The sequence below is a fragment of the Carya illinoinensis genome, chromosome 9 (genome assembly GCF_018687715.1).
Source record: "Carya illinoinensis cultivar Pawnee chromosome 9, C.illinoinensisPawnee_v1, whole genome shotgun sequence".
NCBI lineage: Eukaryota > Viridiplantae > Streptophyta > Magnoliopsida > Fagales > Juglandaceae > Carya > Carya illinoinensis.
This window is the reverse complement of record NC_056760.1, coordinates 26,446,428-26,474,101: the sequence shown is the minus strand read 5'-3', so window position 1 is coordinate 26,474,101 and position 27,674 is coordinate 26,446,428. Positions and strand designations below refer to the sequence as shown.

The 27,674-nt window shown below is 38.0% G+C and overlaps 1 protein-coding gene across 1 annotated transcript; it reads right to left on the bottom strand.

The window, feature by feature from the left end:
* Positions 1–889: 889 nt before the first annotated feature.
* Positions 890–24,930, bottom strand: LOC122276172 (COP9 signalosome complex subunit 2). The gene is made up of 11 exons (XM_043085724.1): positions 24,775–24,930; positions 24,075–24,167; positions 19,158–19,236; positions 7,044–7,284; positions 6,890–6,964; positions 6,677–6,811; positions 5,127–5,314; positions 4,518–4,586; positions 4,281–4,371; positions 4,034–4,168; positions 890–1,397 (listed from the first exon to the last, which is right to left on the bottom strand). Exons 1-11 carry the CDS (start codon positions 24,782–24,784, stop codon positions 1,194–1,196), a joined length of 1,320 nt encoding a protein of 439 aa, XP_042941658.1. The 5' UTR covers positions 24,785–24,930; the 3' UTR covers positions 890–1,193.
* Positions 24,931–27,674: the final 2,744 nt, after the last annotated feature.

Below are 27,674 nucleotides of genomic sequence, written 5' to 3'. Positions count from 1 at the left end.
AGGGAGACCTCGACAAGCACCCTTTCTTAATTAGTGCAACACCAAAAAATAATAAAATAAATAAATAAAATAAAATAAAATGATATTTAAAACAAATAAATGTTTTTTATCTTTCGCAGATAAGAGGGAGTCACACAAACTGACGGTCTTAATACAATCCAAGAAGGGAGTTGTAGTCCCATGACTAAAGGACATGGTGATTGAAGTGATTGCATTTTTGTGATGGCGGGTGGGACCAATGCATCTGCCATCAAACCGCCACGATGGTCAGATCTGAAGAATCTAATGGTAGCAAATCTGTTAGTCTTGCGTGTGTGGCAAAACAAGCTTCCGAAGGAGGAGGCACGTTACAGCTATGGGCAACACTTGAACGTCATGCGAAATGTAATCACTAATCAGAAAACCGTTGCCCAAGAGCCTTCTCATACAATGCATCTCTCAAAAGTTACCAAAAAATAGTAGATATGTCTTTTTAGAGAGAGAGAGAGAGAGAGAGAGAGAGAGAGAGAGAGAGAGAGAGAGAACCAAAAAATAAAGTGGAAAAAACCTCCTTATACAAAATAGGCGAAAAAACAAGCACTAGAGGTTTTGAAGACCTTGCTGCAGGGAAGAAAAAAAAAAATGTTGTTTCTTTTCAATAAAGATGCTCTCCACTTAATCGAGATCATCTAATTCTAGAGAGAGAGATACATAATTTAAAGTCCAACATTTAATGATGCTATATAGGATTTCCTGATAATGTAATCCCCACGTTAGCATTTAATAATGTCACCTCTCCCTGTATTGGACCGATCTATTCAAGCAATTGGAAAATATCTCGGCTACAAGTATCTACTCTTCCCAACAAAATGAAAATGGAAGGGAATCTATATACTCACGGAAATCCATATATATATATATATATATATTCATTGACTCGAGTAAATGGTAATAATATTTTGGATACCTAACTACTAAAAATCCTAAAAGATTATCTCCAATCAAATACCAACACTTGGTTTGGCCTCTTTATATCACAAGCATTACAAATGAAGATCGTCAAAATGACATAAACAAATCAACAAAAGAGATTGTTTTAGGGGTAACTGGAATCGCACTGGTAGAGGGTAACAGTCATGATCTCAACATGACACGACTAAACCACCAAATGGAGGGAATATGGAAAAATGACATTTTCTCCCTAAATGCAAATCCTAGCAAACTCTATTATTGATAGTTTGGTAGAGAGACTTAAGCTGCGTGTTCCACTTCTCCACAGCTGCATACTTCTTCATTCCCTTTGACCTGTCCCAGCGCTCTAGCAGCCGGTTCACCTGATCAATGTGCCCATGGATTTTGTTGTCCAATATCAGGGACACCAGCAACTGCTCAACATCTTGCTCGGGCACATTAAGTTCCTGAATAAAACATCCAAGTACAATCAGCCTATAGCTTGTAGTAGTAAGGAAACCGCAATTTCAGCTAAGTACGATGGCCAAAGTAAAAGAGATGCAAAAGAGAAACACAAGCAAAGTACAGGGAGATGCATCCCAAGTCAAAATAGACGCAAAGAGAGAGATGAGGAATATGAAGTACTCGGGAGATGCATATTAACTTGTAATCTATAGCTGTCTAGCTAGGTAGACAGCTCTTCTTGTTTACCTTTTTAAGTTAAAAATGCTATTTATACAATTATGTTTTTATATAACTAGCATTTATATAATTATTGTACAGCCCATGTTACAAACAATTTTATTTTAATGAGCAAAAGATTGTATTAATAAGAATTGGCATAGCACAAGTACACAAGGGGTATACAAAAGGTAACACCTAGTTAGGAGAAAGAAATGGAAACAAGAAAGTCATGAAAGTCTAGGCCATTGAAATCTTCAGCTTTAGCCCATAAGAATACATTTTTAACAAAGAATAATCTAATTTCCTCCAATGAGCACTTCTTATCTTCAAAGTCCGATCATTCCATTCCTTCCATAGGCACCATAGAATACAAATAAGAACCATCTTCAACACAGTTGTGATTTGTGGAATACCGCCGAAGTTCGTCCAGCTGGCCAGAAGCTCGACCACAGTAGCAGGCATAACCCAGGCTAGCTCTAATCTTCTGAAGACATCATCCCATAACACTCTAGCGACCTCACGATGCAGTAGAAGATGATCCACAGTCTCACCACTCTTTCTGCACAGTACTAGTCCACAACATTTCTCATTTGTTGTTTACAGATGATTGGATATTTTGTGAGGCAGAACAAAACCAGATTCGTGCTTTAAGGGCACTCCTACTTTGCTTTGAAGCTGTGTCCAGTTCAAAAGTGAACTTATCTAAGTCAGAGTTGGGTACAGTTGGAAACGTTCGCAACATCCAGTTGCTGGCTAATACTCTCGAATGTGAGGTTTCCTCCTCTCCCATGAAATACCTTGGCCTTACTTTTGGGGAAGCTTTTAGGGCTAAATCTATATGGGATGAAACAATTGAGAAGATTCAATGTAGATTGGCAAGTTGGAAGAGATTTTATTTGTCAAAAGGTGGTAGGACCACACTAATCAAGAGCACTGTCCAATTTAACAACTTATTCCCTATCTTTGTTCCCAATTCCAGCAAGTGTGAGGATCAAAATTGAGAAACTCCAACGTGATTTCCTTTGGAGCGAGTTGGGGGATAAATTCAAGTTTCACCTGGTCAGGTGGGAGGATAAGGTATGATCTCCAATCTCTAATGGTGGACTGGGAATTAGAAATTTGAGGGTATGCAATAGGATTCCTCTTGAGAAATGGTTATTGTGGTATAATATGGAAATGTGGGTTGGAGTACTAGGGAGGTACAAAGGGATTTATGGAGTAGGAGTATGGAAGCACATTAGGCGAAGTGGGAGGGTTTGTGCTTGACAGACTAGAATCGTGATGGGAGACAGATTTAATATAAAATTCTGACATGACTTATGGTTTGGAGATAGAACCCTTAAAGACACATTCCCTACATTTTTCAGGATTGCCTGTAAAAGAGAAGCATCGGTAGCTGAGCTCATGGAGATGTCTGGGGGCCTAATCCAATGGATTGTGAGCTTTATTAGGGTGGCCCATGATTGGGAAGATGGCAGCTTTTCGGATTTTTTCAGACTCTTGTACACCATGAAACCAATAGTTTGTGGAGGGTACCCGCTACAAAAGGTACATTTTCTGTTCGTTCCTTCTATAAGTCCCTCACACATCCACAGAACAATCACTTTTTTATGGAGAAGGATTTGGAGAATTAAGGCACCTCCCAAGGCAGTATGTTTTGCAAACAATCAATGCGATGCAATAGTACTATTTTATCAAAAAAAAAATTGTTTGAATTCCAAATTTTACACAACTTCCCTCCAAAACATCATTGCAACTAATAGAAAAAAGGCTTGTGTACCATTACTCTTCAAGTTACCAGATATCTCACAGATGCCATTACTACAAACACTATAATGCATTATACATGCTACCACTTTTTTATTATAATGACGGGGGAACCACCCCACAGCAGAGCCTTTAGGACTCACCCATGGAACCTAAACCCTCAGCGAGACTAGCACAGAAACCTACCACCATAGCCTCCCACTTAAATCACAATTTGATGCCAAGGGAAATCAAACCTGTGACATGGGACTCATGCAAGTTCATCCTTACCACTTGGGCTACCCACGGGTGGGTCAACATGCTACCACTAACATGCACTGTCATTAGAACATATATCAACATGCCCCATGCTAGTTATTCATGAGCCAAACCTACTTAATGCAGTAATATAATTAACTCGAGGTATTTTTAAGGGATTAAGTGCCAAAAGCAGTCCTGCGACATCAACGCCCTATAAAAGATGTCCAATTCATCAAAATCTATTGTTTTAGGCATGCCCCTTTTACAAACTGAGCCAACGTAAGAAGCACCCATGAGTTTATTTGTCCAGCTGGTTGGACAACTTAGCATTAGCCTAAATAAAAAAAACTCATAAAATAACTGAAAATAGAAGTTCACGTATACACAAACACACAGAGGAAGTGATAGCTACCTTAGATATGAATGGGATTCTGATCCTTGTGTAAGGCTTGATGAGCTTGAGCAGGACTTGTGTTCTAATATTTTTTAAGAGGTCCTCAATATAATTTCTGATAAATGGATCGTCCATAATTGTTCTTCTGTTACTCTGAATATCAACAAGTTTCACAAATAGGCTTAGATAAGAGGAGACAAGTTGAATACAATATCATAAACTTAGGCATAAATGCAAAGCGTAATGGGACGTGTATAAACTTTACCTTCAGGATTTTCTCAAACTCCAATATTTCATTTCGCTGATAGGCTGCTATTAGATTTGTCATTGCCAAAATTTCAGGGTCATTTTTGTATCTGCAAAGTAGCAAAGTAGCAGTTATGAACAACGAACAGGAAGAATAGACACCACTGCCCAACCCGCACCACAACCCCAACCAAGAACGAGAGAAGTGAAACGAAGATCAAGTAGACGAAATATTGAAATTAGATTTAGGACTTACGGCTTAGCCTCCTGCCCATCGAATGGATTAACTTCAGATTGCATCAGCATGTTGGCAAGAACCAGATATCTAGCACATTAATCAGGAATGAGGGAAATAAGTGATATATGAAGTACAGAGATGACTGGACCTGTTTGTTTCAAACTTTCAGATATCTATACAAAATAAAAATCTAAATATCTAATTTCCCATAAATTATTCTCTCAAAACCACCCCCTACTTGGCTGGTAGAGCACCTTTTATTGAAGAGACAGATTTTAAAAATGACGAACCCTGGAGACCATGAAAAAGCAAAAGTTTTTTTACCCGGTTAAACCCCAGGACCAAGTAACATGCCTATATAACACAGATCAGGTAAACATCGGCCTTTTACCGATAGGATACGGCCCATAAAATTGTTTGCATCCAAGGATTTGAACCCTAGACCTTAGGGGCGCATACCCCAAGGTCAGGACCCTTGCCACTTGAGCCAACCCCTAGGGGTTGGATGCATAATTGTATCATCTTAATAACAGCATCTTTTAACAAATTAACATGGATGATTCTTTTCTCATGGAGAACAAATAATGTTTGTTTGAAATCAAGGATTAAAAGTGTTCCATTACGCACTTCAAACATTGGATGCGACGCTGATTTCCAGCTTCATCATAGTTTTTAAAAGCTTCAAAGAAATCAGTAGCTGCTTCTGCCCAATGGCGCTCCGCCATGTGCATTTTACCCCCGCATTCATGAATTATTCCCATTATCCTTGGATGGGGTATTGCTGATTTTATCGCAAGTGCTTGCTGGTATAGTTGCTGCAATAAGTTCATGTAGCCCAATAAAGCTCAGTCGACATACATGAAAAGCAGTAATGATAAGAAATTACATCAACTTCAAAAGTTGAAACTGCATCCGACATCAATGAAAAATGAGAAAATCAATCACAAATATAAGATCAGACCTATCCATCAACCATCATACAACAACTGATCAAAAATTCACAAAACATAAACCTTCTACTGTGACAGCAACTTTCATTCCAATGATGGAATGAGTATATAACCGTTGTGAAATTTACTGAAGAGAACAAAGATAGGTAATATATAAAACAGATAAATTCTATACAGCTCTCTTCCTGTTGAAGTTCGGAATAGGAAGACAAGTTTCGCTACATCAGATCGCACAGGCTAAATCGAGCTTTAACCACTGCTAATCATATCTAGTTGTGCAGATGGTAAGCAATCACATGATTTCAAATTTCATAAGCAGTTCAACATCATGAACTAAAAGTCATAGAATGTATTCAACTTATTAGTTTTTCATCAGATTATGGGTAGTGCTACCATGCCCCCTCAATTTGCCCACTTGGTGTGCCCCCTAGTGCAAATTGCACTTTTCTTTTCTTTTTTGCTTTTTATTTCAAACATTTTTTAACATGTTTAAATATTTTAAAAAAAATACCAATACACAAATAGTCACTTCCTTAATCAATAAGCAAAAACATATTTTCAAAAAGAAAAAATTAAATGCATAAGCGGTCAAAATGTGGAGGCAAAATGAAGGGGCATACTAGCATTATTCAAGAACAAAATATATGGATGCCAAACCAAAGGAGAAAAGTTCAGAATTCTGTGTAAAAATATTTTTTAATAATTATCAAGAAGAATTTAGGGTCCAAATGACAAAATTGAAACTAAATCATCCTGTATCCTTTAAAAAATAGGAAATCTATCCTTCCTTTCTCTTTTCTTTTTTCAAGGATAACACATTAAATATTCTTAATTGCCGTATGATATGAATTCAGTAATCATGTGCCTAGAGGATCATATTGATGCTTCCATGAACCAGCAGGATTTGAATTAACTGTCATTTTTCAATAGTAAAACCATATTCCTCCATATTTTACAATATGTCGATGGTTTCACGTGTCACAATTAACTTCTTCCTTTCCTTTGGATGAGTAGAATTTTTTTGCGCACACCAAGGTACACTAAGGCACGAATTGTTCAAATATTATGAAATAAACATTAATATTATATTTCCATTTCAAACCTTTTCCACAATTTAACCATAGGCAAAATAATCAAAATCATTGAAAGACATGGTCGAACATATGACTGAACAGAAAAAACAATGTCACAAATTCTCTGATTTAAGTAAAACTTCAGAACCCTAACCTTGAGTTTTTTGTTATTCTTGGTCTCAGTGTACATTTGAATCTCTATTGCATATACTTCCAAAAGTTGGGTTCCTTTCTTGTGGTCATCTGTACCATCTTCTTTTCGACAAGATTTGTGAAGCTCCTTCAAAATCTATGCCCAAGATATTATTTGCTACATCCAAAATGCATAACAGAAAACTGAAGTACAAAATCAGAATCATCTCAATACCTTACTCATTCGGCCATATTCACCCATGTCAAACCAAATCTTGCAAAGCTTGAGATTTGTTTTAAACCACAGCCTCTGCACAGCATGAAAGTAATACATTCAAAACTAGCACTCCCTAAAATTCATTGTGGACTGGTAGAAGATGACCTCCAACCTCATTTTTTGCCTCTTCAAGGGCCTTCAGAGTTGTCTGGTAGAACTCTTGCAGAAGCCCAGAGTTCTGACTAGCTGACCCAGAAACGAAATCCATGATGCTATTTATACATTTTTCACTATAATTTCGCGTCACTGCTGACTTAATGTAAGTCAACATTTCCCTGTAAGCTTGCATCATTTGTTCATACTTTCCTAACCGATAATACAACTTGACAGTTTGCTTTAGAGCCTTAAATCCCCTGACAAACCAAACAGGAAAATCATTCACAATACGTAATGATTTCTAAGTCCCAAAATAATCAAGAAATTATTAAGATAAGAGTTTAACTATGTGACCCATTGAACCAGCAAAGAAACGAAGGGTTCAAATATACAAACCAACTTACAAGAAAAGATGGAAACATTCACGTTAAAAAAAAATCTATACAAGAGAAAGGGGCACAATCAGCACACAGTTAGTATACAAAATAAATGCAGAAAGTTGAGGATCTAAAGTTGCAAGGGTCCAGAAGTCCGAAAATAAGTGGATATTCGACTAGTTGTTGCCAGCAAATCAAACAATGATATTAGTAGAAACATATTCAACCTCATCGCTTCAATGTCTTAAAACTTCCATGAACATGCTCATACCAGATACACCAAAATAAAACATAAAGGGACTGCACTCCATATCACACTACTACAGAGCTTATCAAAGCAACCTTTACAAATAGCAGTTTAATTATTTAAACATTTCTATATAAGAAATATAGACAATTGATAAAAATAATTACAACTTTAAGTTGCAAAAATAAAATAATATTACTTGATCTTTGAAGGATGCTAAGATCTGGTAAGTACTTAAAGCAGGATTATGGGCAACATAAGTCCAACATCCAAAACTTCAACACAGATTAGCAAGGGATCTCCACTAAATCTTCAATGAATGCACCTACACCAGCTATTTTGGTCACTTCAACCGAAATTGTCCCTCCTCTCATCATCTTGCTTGATCACTCGCAACCAATCTCTATTTGACATATGGAGGACTAAATATCCCTCATCCAATTCTATTTGGCACTGAGGCTTGTTGCACATTTAGGGTGTGTTTGGGAGTTTCTATATGGTGCGGTTCACCGATTGGCCAACGAGTGGTGGCCTAACTTGCCGATTAGCATCTGTCTTGGGTTAGACAACCTCTTGGGGCTCAACCATGGAATAGGTATGAGGCATGTAAGTGAATGAGGTTAATACATGGAATTAGGAATGATGTTTCATTTGGAATGCTTAGAAGGTCTGAGAGTGGTGAGTAGGCTGAAGTTGTTCGAACTAAATAGCCAGTCACGAGGTTGTTGATGGGGTTTGCTTGTGTATGGCCGGCTCAGGAGTACGGTAGTGTTGAGGAGATTGTGGTCTCAACTATGTGTGACCTAGTCCTGGTTTCAAGTGTTCTTAGGGGTGTGAATTTGCACATGATGGTGAATGAACACTAGATTTTTAGGGATAGCCATGAATTTAAGGTGATGGTTGCCTTAGAGGCAAATGACCGCTGATTTATAAAGGACGGAAACATCAAGTATAAAAATGGACAAATGATACGGAAAACAAAATTCTCATTAACGACTTAACAGGAGTGGGAGGGAAAGAAGTGATAAATTAGAGACTTACAAAAGCAGGTGCTAAATTAGAGACTTACAAAAGCAGGTGCTAAATTAGAGGAAATTGATAACTAACTAGTAGAATAAGGATCAAACAACCTTTTGTTGATGTAACTTGTAAGGCTTTGTTAGCAGAGGGCTCTTTCTTTTCTTCTCTCCTTTCTTCTAATTATATGATATCAGCGTTCTAAGACATATTTCAATTATCCTTCCACTCTCCTCTTTGTTAAGGGTTATTTGAGTCAACTCTCAACCAAATTGTTTCATTTTCGACCAAGAAAGGTATATCGATGATTTGAAAAAACGAAGATTGTCAAAGGGGTTAATCATTCAATGTCCTTATCAAGAATTAGTCTTGTGATGTGTCGTTGCTGGCCGCCATGGGAGCACTAATTAACGCCAAGGTTTGTTAAATCCCCAAATGGTAGAAACAAAGCGTCCAATGCCCAATGCTCAGCATTACTCCAATACTTATGGCCCCCAATGAATACCGAGGAGGAGGTCATAATGGATTGATGTAATTCCAGAAAATATAGGGGGTTGGGGTTGCGGTTGGGGTTGGCGTAAATCGCACAAGCACTTCTTAGTGAGGTTGAAAGTGACGAAAATTGGGTAGGGCTTGTTCGAAATCCTCATGTATATAAACCTGTCTGTTTCAGGTGGTGGAGTTTCGTTGGAGCCAGCTCAGAAAAAGCCAAGCGACTTGGTGGACCTGCAGGTGTCACAGATGAGTCCAAGACCTCAAATTGGACTTTGCTGACTGAGGGTGATGAGGACTTTCTTTAGGATTTGGAGATAGTTCAAGCAATGCAACAAGATCTTGTTTTTGAGAAAGGGACTAACTCAGTGGGGAATGAGAGTTAACTGTGAAACTATGAAATAGCCCATGCCTTCTAAGCATGTGAATTCTAAAGTATAGGAGCAAAGACATCAAATTAGGTTTTACAAAATGTGAAAGGTTCCCGTCATTTTGTGAGGGTATCTTGCAAAGGGTTTGAAGAGGAGCTTGATGGCCCTGTTCACAACCATCGAAGTGGTACGGATACGTAAAAACATGGATAAAAATCCTAGACCTTTGCCGAGAGTAGTAGAATTAAATACACTGACAAGCTATATTAATTATAATGTGAAAGGGGCAGTTCTAGGCATCATAAAAATAAAGGGAGGGGCACTCATGATTTTATGAAGCCTAAAATAATAGTGGGATGTGAGGTCTCCCTCAGTTCTAAAATCTCCCTTTGAGGCTATCTGAGGTTAACTGCTCTGCACCACGATCACTGAATAGAGTGTCCATCTCCCTTATTGCGTAAGTATTGTCGACTGGCAATGTCTAACCAACGTGTCTGGAACACCTCTACAACAGTAACACCATTCCTTCATGAATTGTCCAGATTGCCCTTTGACGACTGCCCAGCTCTTCTCCGTGCTTCATCTGGCTTACAGTGAACTCCTCTAGTGACAGAACCATCACATGGAGTCAAGACAGCCTCTGCATACGACTTAACAAGCTCTTTTTCGAGTCTTTTTGTTGGATGGTTCCAGCCCCTCTCGACAAGTTCTTCACAGATTTTCCCACGCTTTTGTGCACCTCACGAAGCTCCATCAACATTTTTTTTTTCAGCCCTTCCCTTCCACTTCTTCACGGATTATGATATGGCTTCATCTTCCTACCCCTCAATATTCCACTACAGTCAGGAATCTTCCATAAGCAGTAGAACCTCTGTGCAATGAAAGCACTGCTGCTTACAGGGGACTTTTTGTAAAATTCCTTTTTTCCATTTGAGCAAGCACACTCCTCCAGCATCTACACCAGCCATTTCACTGCTGAGGATCCCAAAAACCAACTCTTTCACCACCTTTCTACCTCACTCTACAATACACAATGATCAACTACCTTTCCATAGAGAGCTAAAAACTTTATTCTCAGTAAGGACCAGTTTCAAGTAACCAGCCATTTCACTACTGAGAATCCCAATACCAACTTTCTCACCACCTTTCTACCTCTCTATACAATACACACTGATCAACTACCTTCCATAGAGAGATAAAAAAAACTTTAGTCTCAATAAGGACCAGTTTCGAGTAACCCATCTTGGAATGTAAGGGGGCTAAATGAGAAGGAGATGCCCCTCACAATCAGAAATCAACTACAAATGTGGCAAGACAATATTATATGTTTATGTTTACAAGAAATTAATTGGAGTTTATCGCTTTAAGCATCATCAGAAGTTTGTGGGCATGTAATCAGGTGGGTTGGCACTATCTACCCTCCTCAATGGAGCATCAGGGGGGCATTCTAGTGATGTGGAAAAAACAAGTGGTGGGAAACGTGGAGGATGGTATGGGGATTACACGGTGGCTAGCTCATTTAAGAATGTTGAGGATGGCTTCCATTGGGCCTTCATAGGAGTGTATGGTTCTAATATAGATCAAGCAAGAAGTTTATTATGGGATATGCCTTGGTGTATTGGGGGTGATTTTAAAGTCAATTAGTTCCCGAGTGAAAGATCAGGCGGTTCAAACTACAACTCAGCAATGGTAGACTCTTCTAACTTCATTTTTAACCAAGATCTATTAGATATCCCTCTTGCAGGTGGTTCCTTCACTTGGTCGAGCAACCGCGAACATCTTTCTTGGTCGAGGATCGATAGATTCTTGATCTCCTCAAATTGGGAAACCCATTTCCCAAATCTCATTCAAAAGCATCTTCCCCAACCATGTTCAGACCACTTTCCCATCCTTCTCGACTGTGGACAAATACATGTAGGTCCAAGGTACTTCAAATTCAAGAACATGTGGCTGAAATCCGAGGGCTTTGTTGACAAAGTTATACAATGGTGGACTTCTTATCAATTCCATGGAACTCCAAGTTATATTCTGGCATGTTAATTGAAGGCACTGAAAATAAAAATAAATAAATTAAGAGAGAGAGAGAGAGAGAGAGAGAGAGAGAGAGAGAACTGAAGAGCTGGAATGAACAGTTGTTTGGTAATGTGGAAAGCCAGAAGAAGTCACTCTTGGAGGAACTTAAGGGTTTGGAGAACATATCGGAGGAGGGGAATGTCAAAAGTGGATAGGGCTCGCAAAACTCAAGTCTCTGTAGAACTTGAAAGGGTCTCTCTCATGGAATGGATATCTTGGAGACAAAAGTTAAGAGCCCTCTAGTTGAAGGAGGGGGATAATTTACCAAGTTCTTCCATTGGGTAGCTAACTCGCACAAGAGAAACAACGCCATTGATACATTGTTGGTGGATGGGACAACTCTCTCTAACCAAACTAAGGTCAGAGATCACATTGTTAGCTACTATGAGAATTTGCTTTTGGAACAATTTTCTTGGCAACTGAGAATAGATGGATTTACCTTTGATACCATCGACCCACAAGTAAAAGGATGGCTCAAGGCCTTTTGAAGAAAGAGGTTCGAAAAGTGTTGAAAAGCATGGCGGGTGATAAAGCTCCAGGTGCAAACGGCTTCACCATGGCAATCCTATTGGGAAGTGATCAAGGGTGATATCATGGGGTCTTTTCAAGAATTCCATGAAAATGGAAGGTTCAAAAAAGCCTTAATGCAACTTCCATAGCTATCATTCCTAAAAAACCCGAGGTGGTTGAAGTTAAAGATTATCGCCCCATAAGTGTGATGAGTGGGATGTATAAAATCATCTCAAAAGTCTTGGCGAAATTTATCAACTTGTTGATAGCACAATGGTTATTTCAATCTGTTTCGAATGTGCCATCCTGGGTTCAAGTGTCAACATTGTCAAATCTTCCATATCTTTGGCCTTTAACCTAAAGGGGTTGGCCTAAGTGGTGAAGACCTTGGTCTTAGGGTATCACTCGCTTCAAGGTCCAAGGTTTAATACCTCATGGGTGCAAACAATCCCTTGGGACCATACCCCCTGATGAAAAGCCAGCAATTTAATCAATTCTGTGTAAAGAAACTTCCAAGGGTGTGGTGCACGGAACAGGGGGTTTACTCTGTAGGAATGGATCCGAATGGCCTTTCCTTAGAGAGATTCCCCAACATCAAAATAAAAAAATAAAAAAATAAAAGCCTTGGCGAACAGAATAAGCATGGTGGTGGAGAAATTAATAACAAAGCCCCCAAATACCTTTGTGAATGGGAGGCAAATACTTGATGCGGTGCTTATTGCCAACAAATGCTTGGATAGTAGACTCAAGTCGGGAGAGCCATGGCTTTTTTGCAAACTAGATATGGAAAAGACCGATGATTTAGTCAATTGGAGCTTCTTACTCTATATGCTTGAGAGATGTGGGTTCAGAGTGAAGTAGTGCTCATGGATCAAACATTGCATCTCTATTGCACACTTCTCTATCTTGATTAGCGGCACAACAAGCAGTTTCTTTCAAAGTTCGCTGGGATTGAGATAGGGGGATCCTTTATCTCCATTACTTTTTGTTTTCATAATGGAAGCATTTAGCAAAATAAGGTATTGTGAATGATGGCTTTATATCTGGCTTCTCAGTGGGGGAGGCAAACACTGGCTCTCTCAATATTTCTCATCTCTTATTTGCCGACGATACCCTGGTGTTTTGTGAGGCCAGCCATGATCATATTCAAGCATTGCGGGCTCTTCATCTATGCTTTGAAGTCATTTCTGGATTGAAGGTGAGCTTGGGTAAATTAGATGTAGTTTCAGTGGAGCAAGTGCAAAATGTGGACAGTATTGCTTCTATCTTGGCATGTAAGATATTGAATTTACCCATGATGTTCTAGAAAAGATGGAGCGGAAACTCGCTAATCGGAAGCGGATGGACTTATCCAAAGGTGGCAGATTCACACTCATCAAAAGTACCCTCTCCAACCTATCGACTTATTTCCTCTTTTAATTCCACATCCATCGCAGGTAGCTTACCTCATAGAGAAAATACAGAGGGATTTCCTATAGGGAGGAATCAATGATGAGTTTAAATTTCATATGATAAAATGGGCCACCATTTGTTCCCCAACTTCTGATGGATGCTTGGGTATTCGAAATTTGTAGGTTTTTAATTAGGGGTTGGGAAACTGGCTATGGTGATATCCCTAGAACATGGAGCTTTGTGGATATCAGTTTTAGACTCAAAGTATGGTAGAGCACAGGGAGGTTGGTGCTTTTCTTTTCATTTCTTTTTCTTTTTTTGGCACCGAGTGTCCAGAAACAGCTCCCCGACTAATCTTCGGGGCGCACAGGTTCTCAGCAAGGAGTTTTCCGCAAGTGCACCTCGGGTAATTTAAGGAAAAAATCCCATAATCCGATAGCTCCAAGAGATTATTTGCACCCAAGGGGATTTAAACCTTAGACTTGTTACCCCCAAGCCCAAGGCCTTTACCACTTGAGCCAATCCCTAGGGGTGGGGCTCAAACGAGTTCAGTGGATCCTATAGGGAGGGGCTTTGGAAGCACATCAAACATGGATGAAATATATTTTCTAGTTTTATTCGTTTTGAGGCAGGTGACAGGTTCTGTATCAAATTTTGGCATGACATATGGTGTGGTGACAGGGCACTTAAGGAAGCCTATCCAAACTTCTTTGGTATAGCAAGAACAATAGTTGCTAATGTCTAATCTCTTCAAATATCCCCTCAATTGCAGACCTCCTCAACCATTCTAACAGCACGCCCCCCAACAAACACCAAAAAAAAAAAAAAACAACCCACCCCACCAAAAAACAAATGGAATGTCACATTTCTTTAAACTGTCCATGATTGGGAAGTTGAGCAATCTCTGATTTCTACAACCTAGTCTATTATGCCCCTATGACGAGGGGAGGTGAAGACAAGCTTTTTTGGCGCCCCTCGACAAAAGGGAAGTTCATAGTACACTCCTACCAATCCATCTCTAAGCATAATGCAAATCCATTCCCGTGGAAGAGCATTTGAAAGACAGAGGCCCCCTTAAAGGCATCATTTTTTGTACGGACAGCTTCTTTGGGGAAGATTCTCACAATCAAGAACCTAAGGACACACCGTATCATAGTATTCGATTAGTATTGTGAATAAAAAGAGCGGAGAATCCATCAATCATCTACTAATACATTGTCAGATTGCCACAACTTTGTGGAATGACTTTTCTGGTGGGTGTAGCTTGGGTGATGCCAAGAAGGGTGTCTCACCTATTAGCCTCATGGAGAGGTCTTCAAGACACTTTTCAGATTGTTGCAATTTGTAGATGGTTCCGATCTATCCATGGTGGTGTCTTTGGAGGGAGAGGAACGAGCAAAGTTTTGTAGATCTTGAGCGGTCATTGGATGAACTTAGAACTATTTGTTTTAGCACGTTGTTCCAATGGTCAATTGTAATTGCTTTTAATAGCATGACCATTCATGAATTTCGTGTATCACTAGAACATCACTCCTAGCCGTAGCTATTGTATATGACCCGTGTACTTGGGCTTTTGCCTATTCCTACAATTAATAAAATTTTATTTACCAATAAAAAAAAGAGGAGTTTGAATGAGCATACAAATGGCTTTGCCATTATGCAATTGAGAGAGAGAGAGAGACTTTTTGGAAGATGGCAATGAATGTTAAACATGGCAGCCAATGGGGCTGACCGAGTTATAATGAGGTTTAAGGGTCGCATAGGGTAGGCTCTAGGAAAAATATCAAGAGGGTGGGTAGAGAGAGTTTGCTCAATTTACTAGATTTGAGGTGAGTTCTTACAAAATAAAATAAAAAATTGGCATGATGTTTGGTGTTGGGCTCAGACAGTTAAGGAAACTTTCCGAGGGTTATTCCATTTAGATTATTATAAGGATGCTTCAGTAGTGGACAATTTGCATTTTTCTTGATGAGTTTTTGTGATACCTCATATGATAAGGATAAGGGTAAGTGGTGTATGGAATTCCACATTGCTTGGGAAGGAGAAGTTCTTGACTCTATAAGATTCCAAACTCCAATTGTATAATTGATTAGTCCTTTTGGAGTATAAGCCATGTGATTTGAGTCTTCCATTGGGACATTACAAATAATATCAAAGTCTATCCCAACTAGAAATGTGGGAACTTGAGCCGAAACATCTACAACGGACAGGCCCGACAAGGACGTCAGGAATTTAAGTGAGGTAAATTGTAATACCCCATATGATAAGGATAAGAATAGGTGGTGTATGGGATCCCACATTGCTTGGGAATGAGAAGTTCTTGCTCTTTATAATGTTCCAATGAGGTCAAATTGTATCATTAACTAGTCCTTTTGGAGTATAGGCATGTAGTTTGGGCCTTCTATTAGAGCATTACAAATGGTATTAGAGCTAGGTTCAACCAGAAATATAGGACTTGAGTCATGCCACCTATGATGGACAGGCCCAACAAGGACGTCGGGAATTTAAGAGGGGAGATTGTGATAACCCATATGATAAAGATAAGGGTAGATGGTATATGAGATCCCACATTGCTTGGGAATGAAAATTCTTGCTCTTTATAAGGTTCCAATGGGGCTCCAATTGTATCATTAACTAGTCCTTTTAGAGTCTAGGTCATGCGGTTTGGGTCTTCCATTAGAGCGTTACAAATGGTATCAGAGTCTATCCCAACCAAAAATATGGGACTCGGTCCGCTTGGGAATGAGAAGTTCTTGCTCCTTATAATATTCTAATGAGGCTCCAATTGTATCAATGACTATTCCTTTTGGAGTATAGGTATATGGTTTGGGCCTTACATTGGGACGTTACAATTTCCCAAGCAGAATTTAGATGTTTATAGAGCAACACTCGACTAGAGGTTGACATTCTTACCTCATCCGAATGGAATACTTTCTTTAATGGACCCCTTCAAAGTGAGGGGTGTTTGGTGTGAGATCTTTCCATTATGTGTTATCTTCCCATGATGGCAATCCATTCACAAGGAAGAACATTTGGTTGACTCAATGCCCTCCTTTGTTTGGATAGCCACCTTGGGGATGGTTTATAGGAATAGAAATACTATTGCAATGGTGTTCTATGTCTAGGAGAAACAGAGAAGCAATCAATCATCTTTTACAACATTGTGAAGTGGCTCATGTCTCAAGAAATTCCATCTTTGGATTGTTTGGGTCAGCATGGGTTATGCCTCATCAGGTGGTAGATCTTTTGGAGTGCAGGAAAAATAAGTTTTATTGTTCTCAAAATGCAGTTCTCTGGAAGGTGATCTAGTCTTGCACATTGTGTTATATTTGGAGAGATGAATGATTCGAGTTCTGAGGACAGCAAAATGATGGTAGAAGAACTCAAAGATTTCTTCTGTAGAACCATTTACCATTGAATTATTGCCCATTTCAGTTCTACTACTCCCGGTTCCAAGATTTTGTGCTCTCTTTCTTGTTAGCTGTTTCACACATATTCATCCTGTGTGCTAGGATAACACTCATTTGTTCATTAATAAAGCTTAAACTGCTACATATAGAAAAAAAAAGTTTCTTACAAATCAAATAAAAATAAAGAAACTGGTGCAACAAAGTTGTTCTTGGAAAAATTAGTGTGTAATCATAATTGATGCAAACAACAGAGGATACAACTGCATCGGCCTTACATACGTATTCTTCAGGACTTTGTATGATTGCATTTCTGCATTTCTATCAAATGAATTGATGCTTTTTGTTTTTTTTTTTTCATTTCATAAGTAAAAAATTTATTCATCGAATGTAATAGGCGAAGCCCATGTACACAGGAAGTATACAAAAGAAAAAATTTATTCATCAAATGTATTGATGTTTTAAATATTAGAACCTAATACTTTAGAAATTTCCCCAATATACCCCTCATGTTCAAGTGCATCTTCCTGTTTCTCGTAGAGAGAGAGAGAGAGAGAGAGAGAGCAGGAAACTATTGGAACAAGCACAAAAGCACATTTGTGTCAATAAAGCTAGAGGTATATGACTATAGACAACAAGACAAAATTTTGAAAAATAGGAACACTTGTAACTGTTCCATCTCTAATTTATCTGCCTTCGTTGCCTTTGAAATACCTGGGACTTCCTCTGGGAGCTACTTTCAAGGCTAGAGCGATCTGGGATGGGGTAGTGGAGAAGATAGAGAAAAGATTGGCTAGCTGGAAACGGATGTACTTATGAAAGGGGGTCGACTCACTCTTATTAAGAGCACCCTTATGAATCTTCCAACTTATTTTCTATCTTTGTTCCCATTGCCAGCAGGGGTGGGAAACAAAATTGAGAAACTTTTCAGGGCGTTCCTATGGGGGGGCATGGGGGAGGAGAAGAAATTCCATCTGGTTAGATGGAAGACAGTTTGTGATCCAGTCATACAGGGGGGGTTAGGAGTGTGTGACTTGAGAACTTTCAATAAAGCTCTTTTGGGAAAATGGTTATGGAGATACCAATCGGAGGGGGATGCATTGTGGAAGGACATCATTGTCGCTCGCTATGGAGATACCTGGGGCGGTTGGTGTTCCAATGAAGGGAGAGAGGGGTATGGTGTGGGTTTATGGAAGTTTATAAGAAGGGGGTGGTCTTGTTTCGAGAATCATATTCAATTCGTTGTGGGAGAAGGCAATAGAATCAGTTTTTGGCGGGACGTGTGGTGTGGAGATCATGCTTTGGAAAAAGTTTTTCCGAACCTTTATCGCATTGTTGCTAATAGAGAGGCTTCGGTTGCGGATATGCGGTCCCTCTATAATGGCACCATTCAGTGGGATGTTCTTTTCAACAGGAACTTTCATGATTGGGAATTATCTTCTGTTTCAGATCTTTTCAGCCTTTTATACTCCATGGGGACTCCTATGGCACAGTGTGACCGTGTGAAGTGGAGGTGTAATAATCAGAAGAAATTTACGGTAAAGGCGTATTACAAAATTTTGACCACACAAAACCTCCCTCCGTTCCCTTGGAAGAATATTTGGCGGACGCGTGTACCCTCCAAAGTAGCCTTCTTCGTCTGGAACGCAGCACTTGGGAAGATCTTGACCATGGATAATTTGAGGAAAAGGGGGTGTGTAGTGATGGATTGGTGCTATATGTGCAAAAAGAATGGAGAATCTGTGGATCACCTTCTATTACATTGTGAGATCACAAGGGAGATATGGGATGAGATTTTCCAAAGGGTCAACATTGCTTGGGTGATGCCTTTGAGGGTAGTGGACATGTTGGGGTGCTGGAGGAAGATACAAGTTTGTCCGCAAGTAGCAGCAGTATGGAAGATGATTCCACTATGTATCATGTGGTGTATCTGGTTGGAAAGAAATGCGCACTGTTTTGAAGACAAGGAACGCACTATGGAGGAGCTAAAGAACTTTTTCTTTCAAACTTATTGCTTTGGTTTTCTGCTATTGTACTAAATGGGGACAATGCCCATGATTTCCTGTCTTTGATTCCTCGCCCATAGAATGTTTCTAGGTACCTGATGTATACTTCCTGTATACAAGGACCATGCATGTTATCTTTTGATCAATAAAATTTATCTTTTACTTATCAAAAAAAAAAAAAATTATCTGCTCTCACATAAACATAAGCACAGGGAATTCCAATATTTAATATGCTCACCACTCCGCCTTCTCTGCTTCCATGCGTACCACTTCAGCAAAACCAGCCAACGCACCTTCAGGGTCAGATTCAAGCAAACCTGGAAATATTGACCAGAAGCAAAAGAAAAATAAAAAAGGAAATCAGCATTACTAGGGAACAAACTAGGAACCATATGTATAATAATTATTCAATTTCAACCCCAAGAGGAAATCAGAGGGGGCGGAAGAGAGAGTAATTTGTCTGGTAGCCATCATTAAAAATTTCTATAAACATTCATTAAAAACATATGTAAAAACATATGTGAAAGCCACTTCCACTGTCATCCTTTAAAGGGAATGTGTCTCCTAAGCCTGGGCAAAAATATACGTGCCAGGACAGCTCATGATTGGGAAGTTAACACTAGTTCAGAATTTTTCAACTTACTGTATTCCACGGGGATAAGAATACAAGGAGTTGATAAGATGTTGTGGTCAAGGGAAATTTTCTATTCACTCTTTTTACAAGGTCACTACCCATCGGGACAATTCACTTTTCCCTTAAAGGAACATTTGGAAGAGTTAAGGCACTGCTTAGAGCACTGGCATTGCTTAGCCAAATGCCAGGCCAGCTCTTTCTTTAGTTAATGTGGCCATAAATTGGACTACATTGTATTAGCCAACTTAAGGCCACCCAGCCCATTAGCTACAGTAACACCATCCCAATCTAAAAATATGACTTGTTAATGTAGCAAGGTCATATAATTTTATATCATTTCCTCAACCCTACTTCATCCAGCTAGTTTCTTTCCTGCAGGTTCTTCTTCTTCTTTCCCACACGGCAGCCTTCTTCTTCTTTTTATCACCAGCTCCTTCCATTGCAAGCTCCTCCCCGTCGCCAGCTCCTCCCTCCTCCATCGGTTGCAGTTTCAAGCTCCAAAAGAAGCCCTTCTCAAACCAAAGCCCCGTCACCATCTTCTTCGTCGCCAGATCCTCCTCCTTGGCAACAGTAAAAATCAAACAACTCTATGGAAATCTTTGCAGATCAATTAAACACATCAGACCTTATTATGCTATGGTTTCACTTTTCTTCACTAAGACGCTCGCTCACTCTATAGAAATCTTTGCACATCAATAACACGTCTTTTCCTTCGGACCTCACCTGCATCACCGATGGCCTCATTTCAATCTTCACCAAGTGACACTTTTCCCCGGACAATCCTGAACTCAAGAATCTAGTGCCAAGACTGACCACCCAAGTGGTGGAGAGTGTGTTAACTAGCCTAAAGAGTTGGGAAATAGCTCATGTTATGTTTTCTTTACTTGGGCCTCGAATCAATCTGGGTACAAGCTGTGATGGCCACTATCCTATCACATGTTTGAAAACTTTCCCCATTGAGAGCCACAGCCATGAATATTGTAAACTACCAATATTCCAAGATATCGAGGCTGGCCACCCCTTCACTTCAAGGCAAGACCACATCAATGGCAAGCAAGACTCCACTCAAGTCGTTGCCTCCGGGATCTTCCAGATCAACACTGTCATTTCCACATTTTAAATGCTCGTCAACACACTCGGCACCCCCCAGGTCACGCCCAAGCTCCACCACAGGCTATGAGTTCCATTATCTCGGTTTTCTCATATGGATTTCTCTGGGAAATATTGTAGGTTTATTTTCTTGCATTTACCTTATGCAAATGTAACGTATTAATCATATGTATTGGTTGGATTCTATGGGAATTTGGGTGTGATTTCATTGAATTGATTTCTTGAGTTCAAATTTTGGTCTCCAAGAATATGTTTGGGAGCCAATTCTTGATCTTGGGATTTAAATAATTGGGTTTTAACTGGCACTAATCTATAATTTCAAGGCCCAGAACACATAATCACGAGTTTAGAATTTCCTTTTGTAAAGAGATTGCTTTCTTGGACAACACTTGCATAAAGCCTTGGTTATGAGGGTTATGCTGGTTTATTTTTTATTTTTGTTAAGTGCTGATGTTGGGGTCAACCTGAAAAAGCATTGTATTGTTGGAATTTTAAGGTAATGTATGTTTTATTTTTATGATAAGGGAACCACCCCATGGCAAAGCCCTTGGGACTCACTCATGGAACTTAAACCTCAAGGGAGACTAGCACAACAAACCACCACCATGGCCTCCCACTTAAATTGCAGTTTGATCCCAAGGGGAATCGAACCTGTGACATGGGGCTCATGCACACAAGTTCGCCCTTACCACTTGGCCTACCCACGGGTGGGAAACTTGTACGCGTCACTTGGATACTTTGTTCTAGCGAATGCAGTTAATTCATCCAGCCCCTCTGATCTTTCTATTATTTGGAAATTACTATTAAAAAATCAGCGTCTTCATCTTTCTCAAGGAAATCATACAAAGATGAATTTCCATCTTAGTAGCCCTCATATCTATCTTTTTAACTTTTAGGCACAAGACAAGGCTACATATTGGGAAATTGGCAAAGGATATGTCAGCTAAACTTAAAAAGGCTAGAGAAATATATCATAATGTAGAAGTTAATGTAAGTAGTTTATAATTCAGACCTCTCTCTCTCATTCTTTCCAGCACATTCCTGCCTTCTTATCATAAATAATGATGATACCATCCTTGCCCTTCAATTAAGCAATTAAGAAGCGTATTTGACAACAGTTGCCAACGAAGAATCATTAGTTATAAAGCAAAAATAAAATAATTTTGACTGTAGTTACCTATGGGTTTTGTGTGATTGTGTGGATGTGTACTGATCGTGTGAGGCCAATACTTTTACACTAAGCATCTCATGGGTTGATGGGAGTTCTGTAAACCTAGTTAGTTGATCATTTTCTTTTTTCCATTTTTTTCTTCTTCTTTTTTTATGTCTGGGAACCTCTCCAAGGCAGGACCCTTTGGACCCACCCCTGCAGAGTAAACCCCAGTCCCGTGCACTGCACCCTCGGAAGTTTCCCTATATGAAACTAGTTAAATCATTGGTTTTTCACCAGGGGGTGTGGACCCAAATGATTGTTTGCACCCATGAGGTGTTAAATCCTGGACCTTGAAGGGAGTGATACCCCCAAAGCATTTTCTTATGGCTGACTAGTTGTCAGTTTTATGGTGATGGATGTGAGATTGGAGATTCCATAGATGTTTATAAGCACATTTGTGCGGTGCTAAAATCAGAACCAAATGCTGAGAGTGAACCCTTGGGGTTGGCTCAACTATTGTTTTAGGTGGAATCTTTACTTCTCCTTGTTCAATCCATGTCGAAATTTATGTGATGTTCCCCATCAAGTTATGGTCAGCCTGATTATGGCATTCTACATTGGATTTCGTTTGGTTAGATTGTGAAATCTTAATGTTGAATTGATAAAGTATATTTCAAAAATCAATGAATCAATTGATTGAATCACTGAATGGGCTCCCCTCATCTCCTTTTTGGAAAATAACTGTGTTTTAATAGGAGATCTAGATAAATGCTTCTCATAATTATAAAAATATTGGCTTTGTTGTTGTTGTGTGTCCCTTAAGTAAATGATAACTTGTAAAATGCCGTTATATATGATTGTTTAAAAATAAGTTAATTCAAATATGATTATTAATTAACATATGATCAATAGAACTGCAAAATATGACAAAAATAAATTAGATCAAAAAATAATAAAAAAAATATGAAATTAATAATATTTTATTATTATAGAGAGAGTTGATGGATAATCCAATGTTGGAATAGGTTTTAAATGGAATAGGCAAAAGGTGAAGTATGTGATATTAACCAAAATTTGACTTTTGGGATTGCTAATCCAATGAGGATGCTCTTGAGGTTGCTTTTTTGTATGAACTGCTTCTTTAGGGAAGGTCCTAACCATGTACAACTTACAAAAAAGGCATATCATTGTTATAGACCAGTGCTATACATCCCAAAAAAGGGGGGAGATGGTTGATCACTTGCTACGCCATTGTGAGGTTGCCAGATACTTATGGGATGATGTCTTCAGCAGGATGGAGCTAGCAAGGTAGAAGGTAAACGATTTGCTTGCTAGTTGGAGAAGTCTTTATGAAGTTCTACAATCGCAACCATTTGGAAGATGATCCCTATTTTTCCTCATGTGGTGCAAATGGTGCGAAAAAAATGACTGAAACTTTGAAGAAAAGAAGCGTCCCTAGTGGATCTCAGTAGTTCCTTTTTCAAGCATCCCTAGTGGCTTTGCCTAGATTCTATTAATAAGATTCATTCTTTCTTATAAAAAAACAAAATCATATGTGTTGACAATTATCTCACTCATGGTCTTTAAACAAACATGACACCCCCCTCTCTCTTCTTTCCTAAAGGATAAAGTTATCTAATGAAAAAATGTAGGTCAGTTCCCTGTCCACGTTATAAAGTACTCCCCTATTTGTCTATTTATATAACCCCCTCCAAAAGTTTATTGCCTTGAATAAAGTGATTGATATGTCCTTCACCAATAATTTAATTATTTTTTATAAGTAAAAATGAGGGGTGCAACACAAGGACTTCCCAAGAGGTCACCCATCATAGTACTACTCTCTCCCAATTGATATGTCATTCACCAATAATTGTGTGATCTTTTACCCAGCTGCAGTAAAATATCTATTCAATGAATGTAATTTCACAAACTAAAAGGTTAAGAAGAGAGACTTGTTGGTTATTAAAAGTTGAAATGACTACTTGGCAGTTTCGTAGCGGCTGGTAATCCAACATCTCATCATGCCATTCTAAAAACATGCCAATAATAAAACAATACCGTCTAAATATTCAAATTCTGGAACTAAAATGGAAAATTCGCAAAGGAGAGATTCCTGTCTAAAATAATTTGAAATGCGCATTCAAATATTATAGTTAAATGTTATTGCAGTCCCAACTGCATTTCAAATTCCAAAAACTGATTTACCTGTTATAGAAATGCAAATAAGAACAGCTACAAAAATATTCAATTGGAAATACCTTTTGCATTGTAGTATTGGTTCTCAATATCAACATCTTGCTCCTCTTGCTCCTCTTCGGAGTACTCAAATCCGTAATCCTCCATGTCCGCATCTAATCAAATAGAGAACAGTGAATCCATAATCAAATTTATTTTCCTTTTTTCTTTTTCTTTTTTTTTTTTAATCTCTAAAAGCATATAGGTATATTCCTAATGGGTTTTAAAAATACAATTAGAGAGGCAGAAAGAGAGAGGGAAAAGGTAAGAGTGCATGCTAAGCGAATATATATCTCTTACAGTCTACAGTGATGAACCATAATTCGTGCTAATGATGCTGTGCGTAAATAATTCAGAAGACCAATATTGCCATATTGGATTTAGACATTAATGGTTTTAAATTACTATAAAAAGACTACATGTAACTCACAACTGAAGAGAGTTAAACGTGGTTTCATGTCGACCCACTACTAATAATAAAGATAATCTTATACCCAATAATTAGAATCATTTTGCATCACTGAAAAATGTTTACATAAGCACAGAACAAGAAAATGAATTGATTTCTTATTAGAGCCCTAAAAGAGAAAAAATAAAATAAAAAGGAGATTCAAAAACCTAGATTCTTGCTTATTCATCGAATTTCTCCCCCACCCAGCAGTCCATTGCAGCTAATTTTTACCCTCAAAACAAAGAGATATATAAGAATATGAAAGAACTCACCGGAAGCCATTGCCGATTGAAGTGTCAAGATCGTGTGAGACACCGACAGGGAAGATGGGAAGAGTGAAATAAGAGATCTTTCGGGAAGGAGAAGAAAATTTGGTAAGGTGAAGTGGTGTCGGGCTGTGAACGATTTGAGGGCTTAGCCTGAAGCTACCTGGAAGTGGCATTTCGTGGGCCTGAGTTGACAGAGACCGTTGTGGGCCGTGGGCTCGTGTGGGCTTTCGAGCCCCTTTTATCTTGTTATTTTCCCTTTTATATAATTAGTAATAGCTTTACGAGATGTTTAAAAACAATTTCCATCTCATTTTATTCTTAAATATCATTTAAATATAAATATTTTAAAACTAATCATTACAATTTTTAAAACTAATCATTACAACTTTTCCAAACTTACAAATAAAAGATAAAAATAAAATCAAATTTTTTAAATGTTAAAACAAAAATTATATAAAAAATTATATTATAATAATATTTTAACGTTATAATATTTTTTATTCAATTTTTTCACTCTCATTACAATTTTTAAAAATAATCATTACAACTTTCTCAAATTTATAAATAAAAAAACAAAAAACAATTTAACTTTTTTAAATTTTCAAACAAAAATTATATAAAAAATTATATTCTAATAATGACGTTATAATATTTTTTATTCAAATTTTTCACTCTCATTTCCTAAAATCCAATAAATATCTAACCCAAACTATCTCACTAATATTCATAAATCATCTTACTAATATTCATAAATCATCTTACTGCTATTCACAAAACTCTTATCTCATTTTATCACATTCTCCAAGCATCTCTTATTGCCTATTGGCCCATGGGCCAGACTATAAGTGAGTTACTTCTAATTTCAGTTTCATTGTTTATGTAAAGGAGCTTCTCTCAAAGAGAGCAGTTATTGGTGTTGTTTGCATTTTCTCTTCTATTTGCAACTTGGTACAAGTATCCCTCCCCCATGAGTACCTTGTCGGAAATCCAAGTGTAATTGGTAGGTATGGCTTTGAGGAAGCATCATCGGTTTGTTGTCCACGCCAAGGGACCAATACTTCCACCAAAGGTAGATTCTTTAGCTTCTTCATCCAACGAGCCAAGATTTCCTTAGGTTCTTGTAAGAGTGAAAATTTAAATCGAAAAATGGATCAAGACCTAATCGGTTGGTCCAATTTTGGACCAGTTCAGTCTGGAACTAGTTTTTATATTGTAAAAACCAGTCGGATCTAGTTCGGTTTCAGTTATGTGCTTTCCAAGACCGGACTGGACCGGTTTGAAAAATATATATATATTAAATTTTTAATATTATATAAAATATTTTTTATATATAATATATAATTATATATGAAATTTTTATATATAATTATATATGAAATAATTTTATATTATAATTTATAATATAAAATTTTTATCTTAAATATAAACATTTATAATTTGTTTGATCATATGTTATAAAAGTTATAGCATAATATAGTTTAAATTAATATGTTAGTATTAATACTATGATATTAGTATAGTATGATACTATAACATATGTTTATACTATAATATTAGCATAATATTATAATTTATAGTAGTAACACTATAATACTATGATATGTTAATATATAATATAAATTGACACTTGATTAAAACTGAAAAACCAGTTTGGAACCGACAAAACCAAAAGTATCGGTTTATGAAGGTAACCGGTGCAGAATCGGTTCTTGAGAATGTAAAATCGGTGTAATTGGTTCAATTTCATAAATTCTACAAAATCAGACCAAACCAGATCAATTGCACCCATAGGTTTTGGTTTTAGAACACCTCGAGCATCCACGGTTGGTAGCATGGTGATGAGGGTTATATGCTAGCTCATATAACCAAATTAGTATCTAACATTCATATGGCTTTTTAAATCAACAGTTGGGTCTTTAACAATTAGTATTAGAGTAAGGAGCACGTCGCGAGTTCAAGTTACGGAAAGGGCGACCTATAGTATTCAACAATCCTATGACTTTTGGATCAATGGTTTGGTCTAGGGGTGAGTTCGGTCCGGTCCGGTCCGGTCCGGGGAGGTTTTGTGGACCGGACCGGACCTATTCGGTCCAGGGTTTTCCAACCCTGGACCGGACCGAACTCCATCAGGACCGGTCCGGTCCGGTCCTATTCGGTCCGGTCCGGTCCGGTCGGTCCATTCGGTCCAAGGTTTTTTTTTTTTTTTTTTTTTTTTTTTTTTTATCTAATGACATTTTTTTTAATATTTATGTAATTATATTGTAATATATTTAATATATATACATATAGTATTATATATATATTAGTAATATGCTAATACTATTAGTCTATTAGTAATAATACTATAACTAATAAATATATGTAATAATAACTATACTATAACTAATAACTATATGTAATAATAGTAATAGTGATAACTATATATTTATATAATATGCTAATATTTAATGACATTTTTTTTAATATTTATGTAATTATATTGTAATATATTTAATATATATACATATAGTATACTATTATATATATTAGTAATATGCTAATACTATTATATAAATAATATATATAAATAATATATTTTTTTTTTTTTATTCGGTCCGGTCCGGTCCGGTCCGGGGTGAAAAACTCCCGGACCGGGACCGGACCGAATCTTTTCGGTCCCTTAAAAATGGGACCGGACCGGACCGGACCCAATTCGGTCCGGTCCGGTCCGGTCCAAATAGTGCCGGTCCGGTCGGTTTTGCCGGTCCGGACCGGCCGATGCTCACCCCTAGTTTGGTCTTTAATAGAACGTGATTACAACTTTATATTGTTTTTATCACTAGCTGAAAACCCCCTGAAATTGGTTGGAGAACATCGATTGACCATTCTAGAATCATGTTAAAAGGTCAATTTTAAAATTTACA

Excerpts from the sequence above, each read along its gene's own strand:
- LOC122276172 (XM_043085724.1), bottom strand. Across the intron at positions 6,965-7,043 it reads TTGAAGAGGCAAAAAATGAG|AGGCTGTGGTTTAAAACAAA; the intron begins GTTGGAGGTCAT and ends CATGCTGTGCAG. Across the intron at positions 1,398-4,033 it reads GAATCCCATTCATATCTAAG|GAACTTAATGTGCCCGAGCA; the intron begins GTAGCTATCACT and ends TGTTTTATTCAG.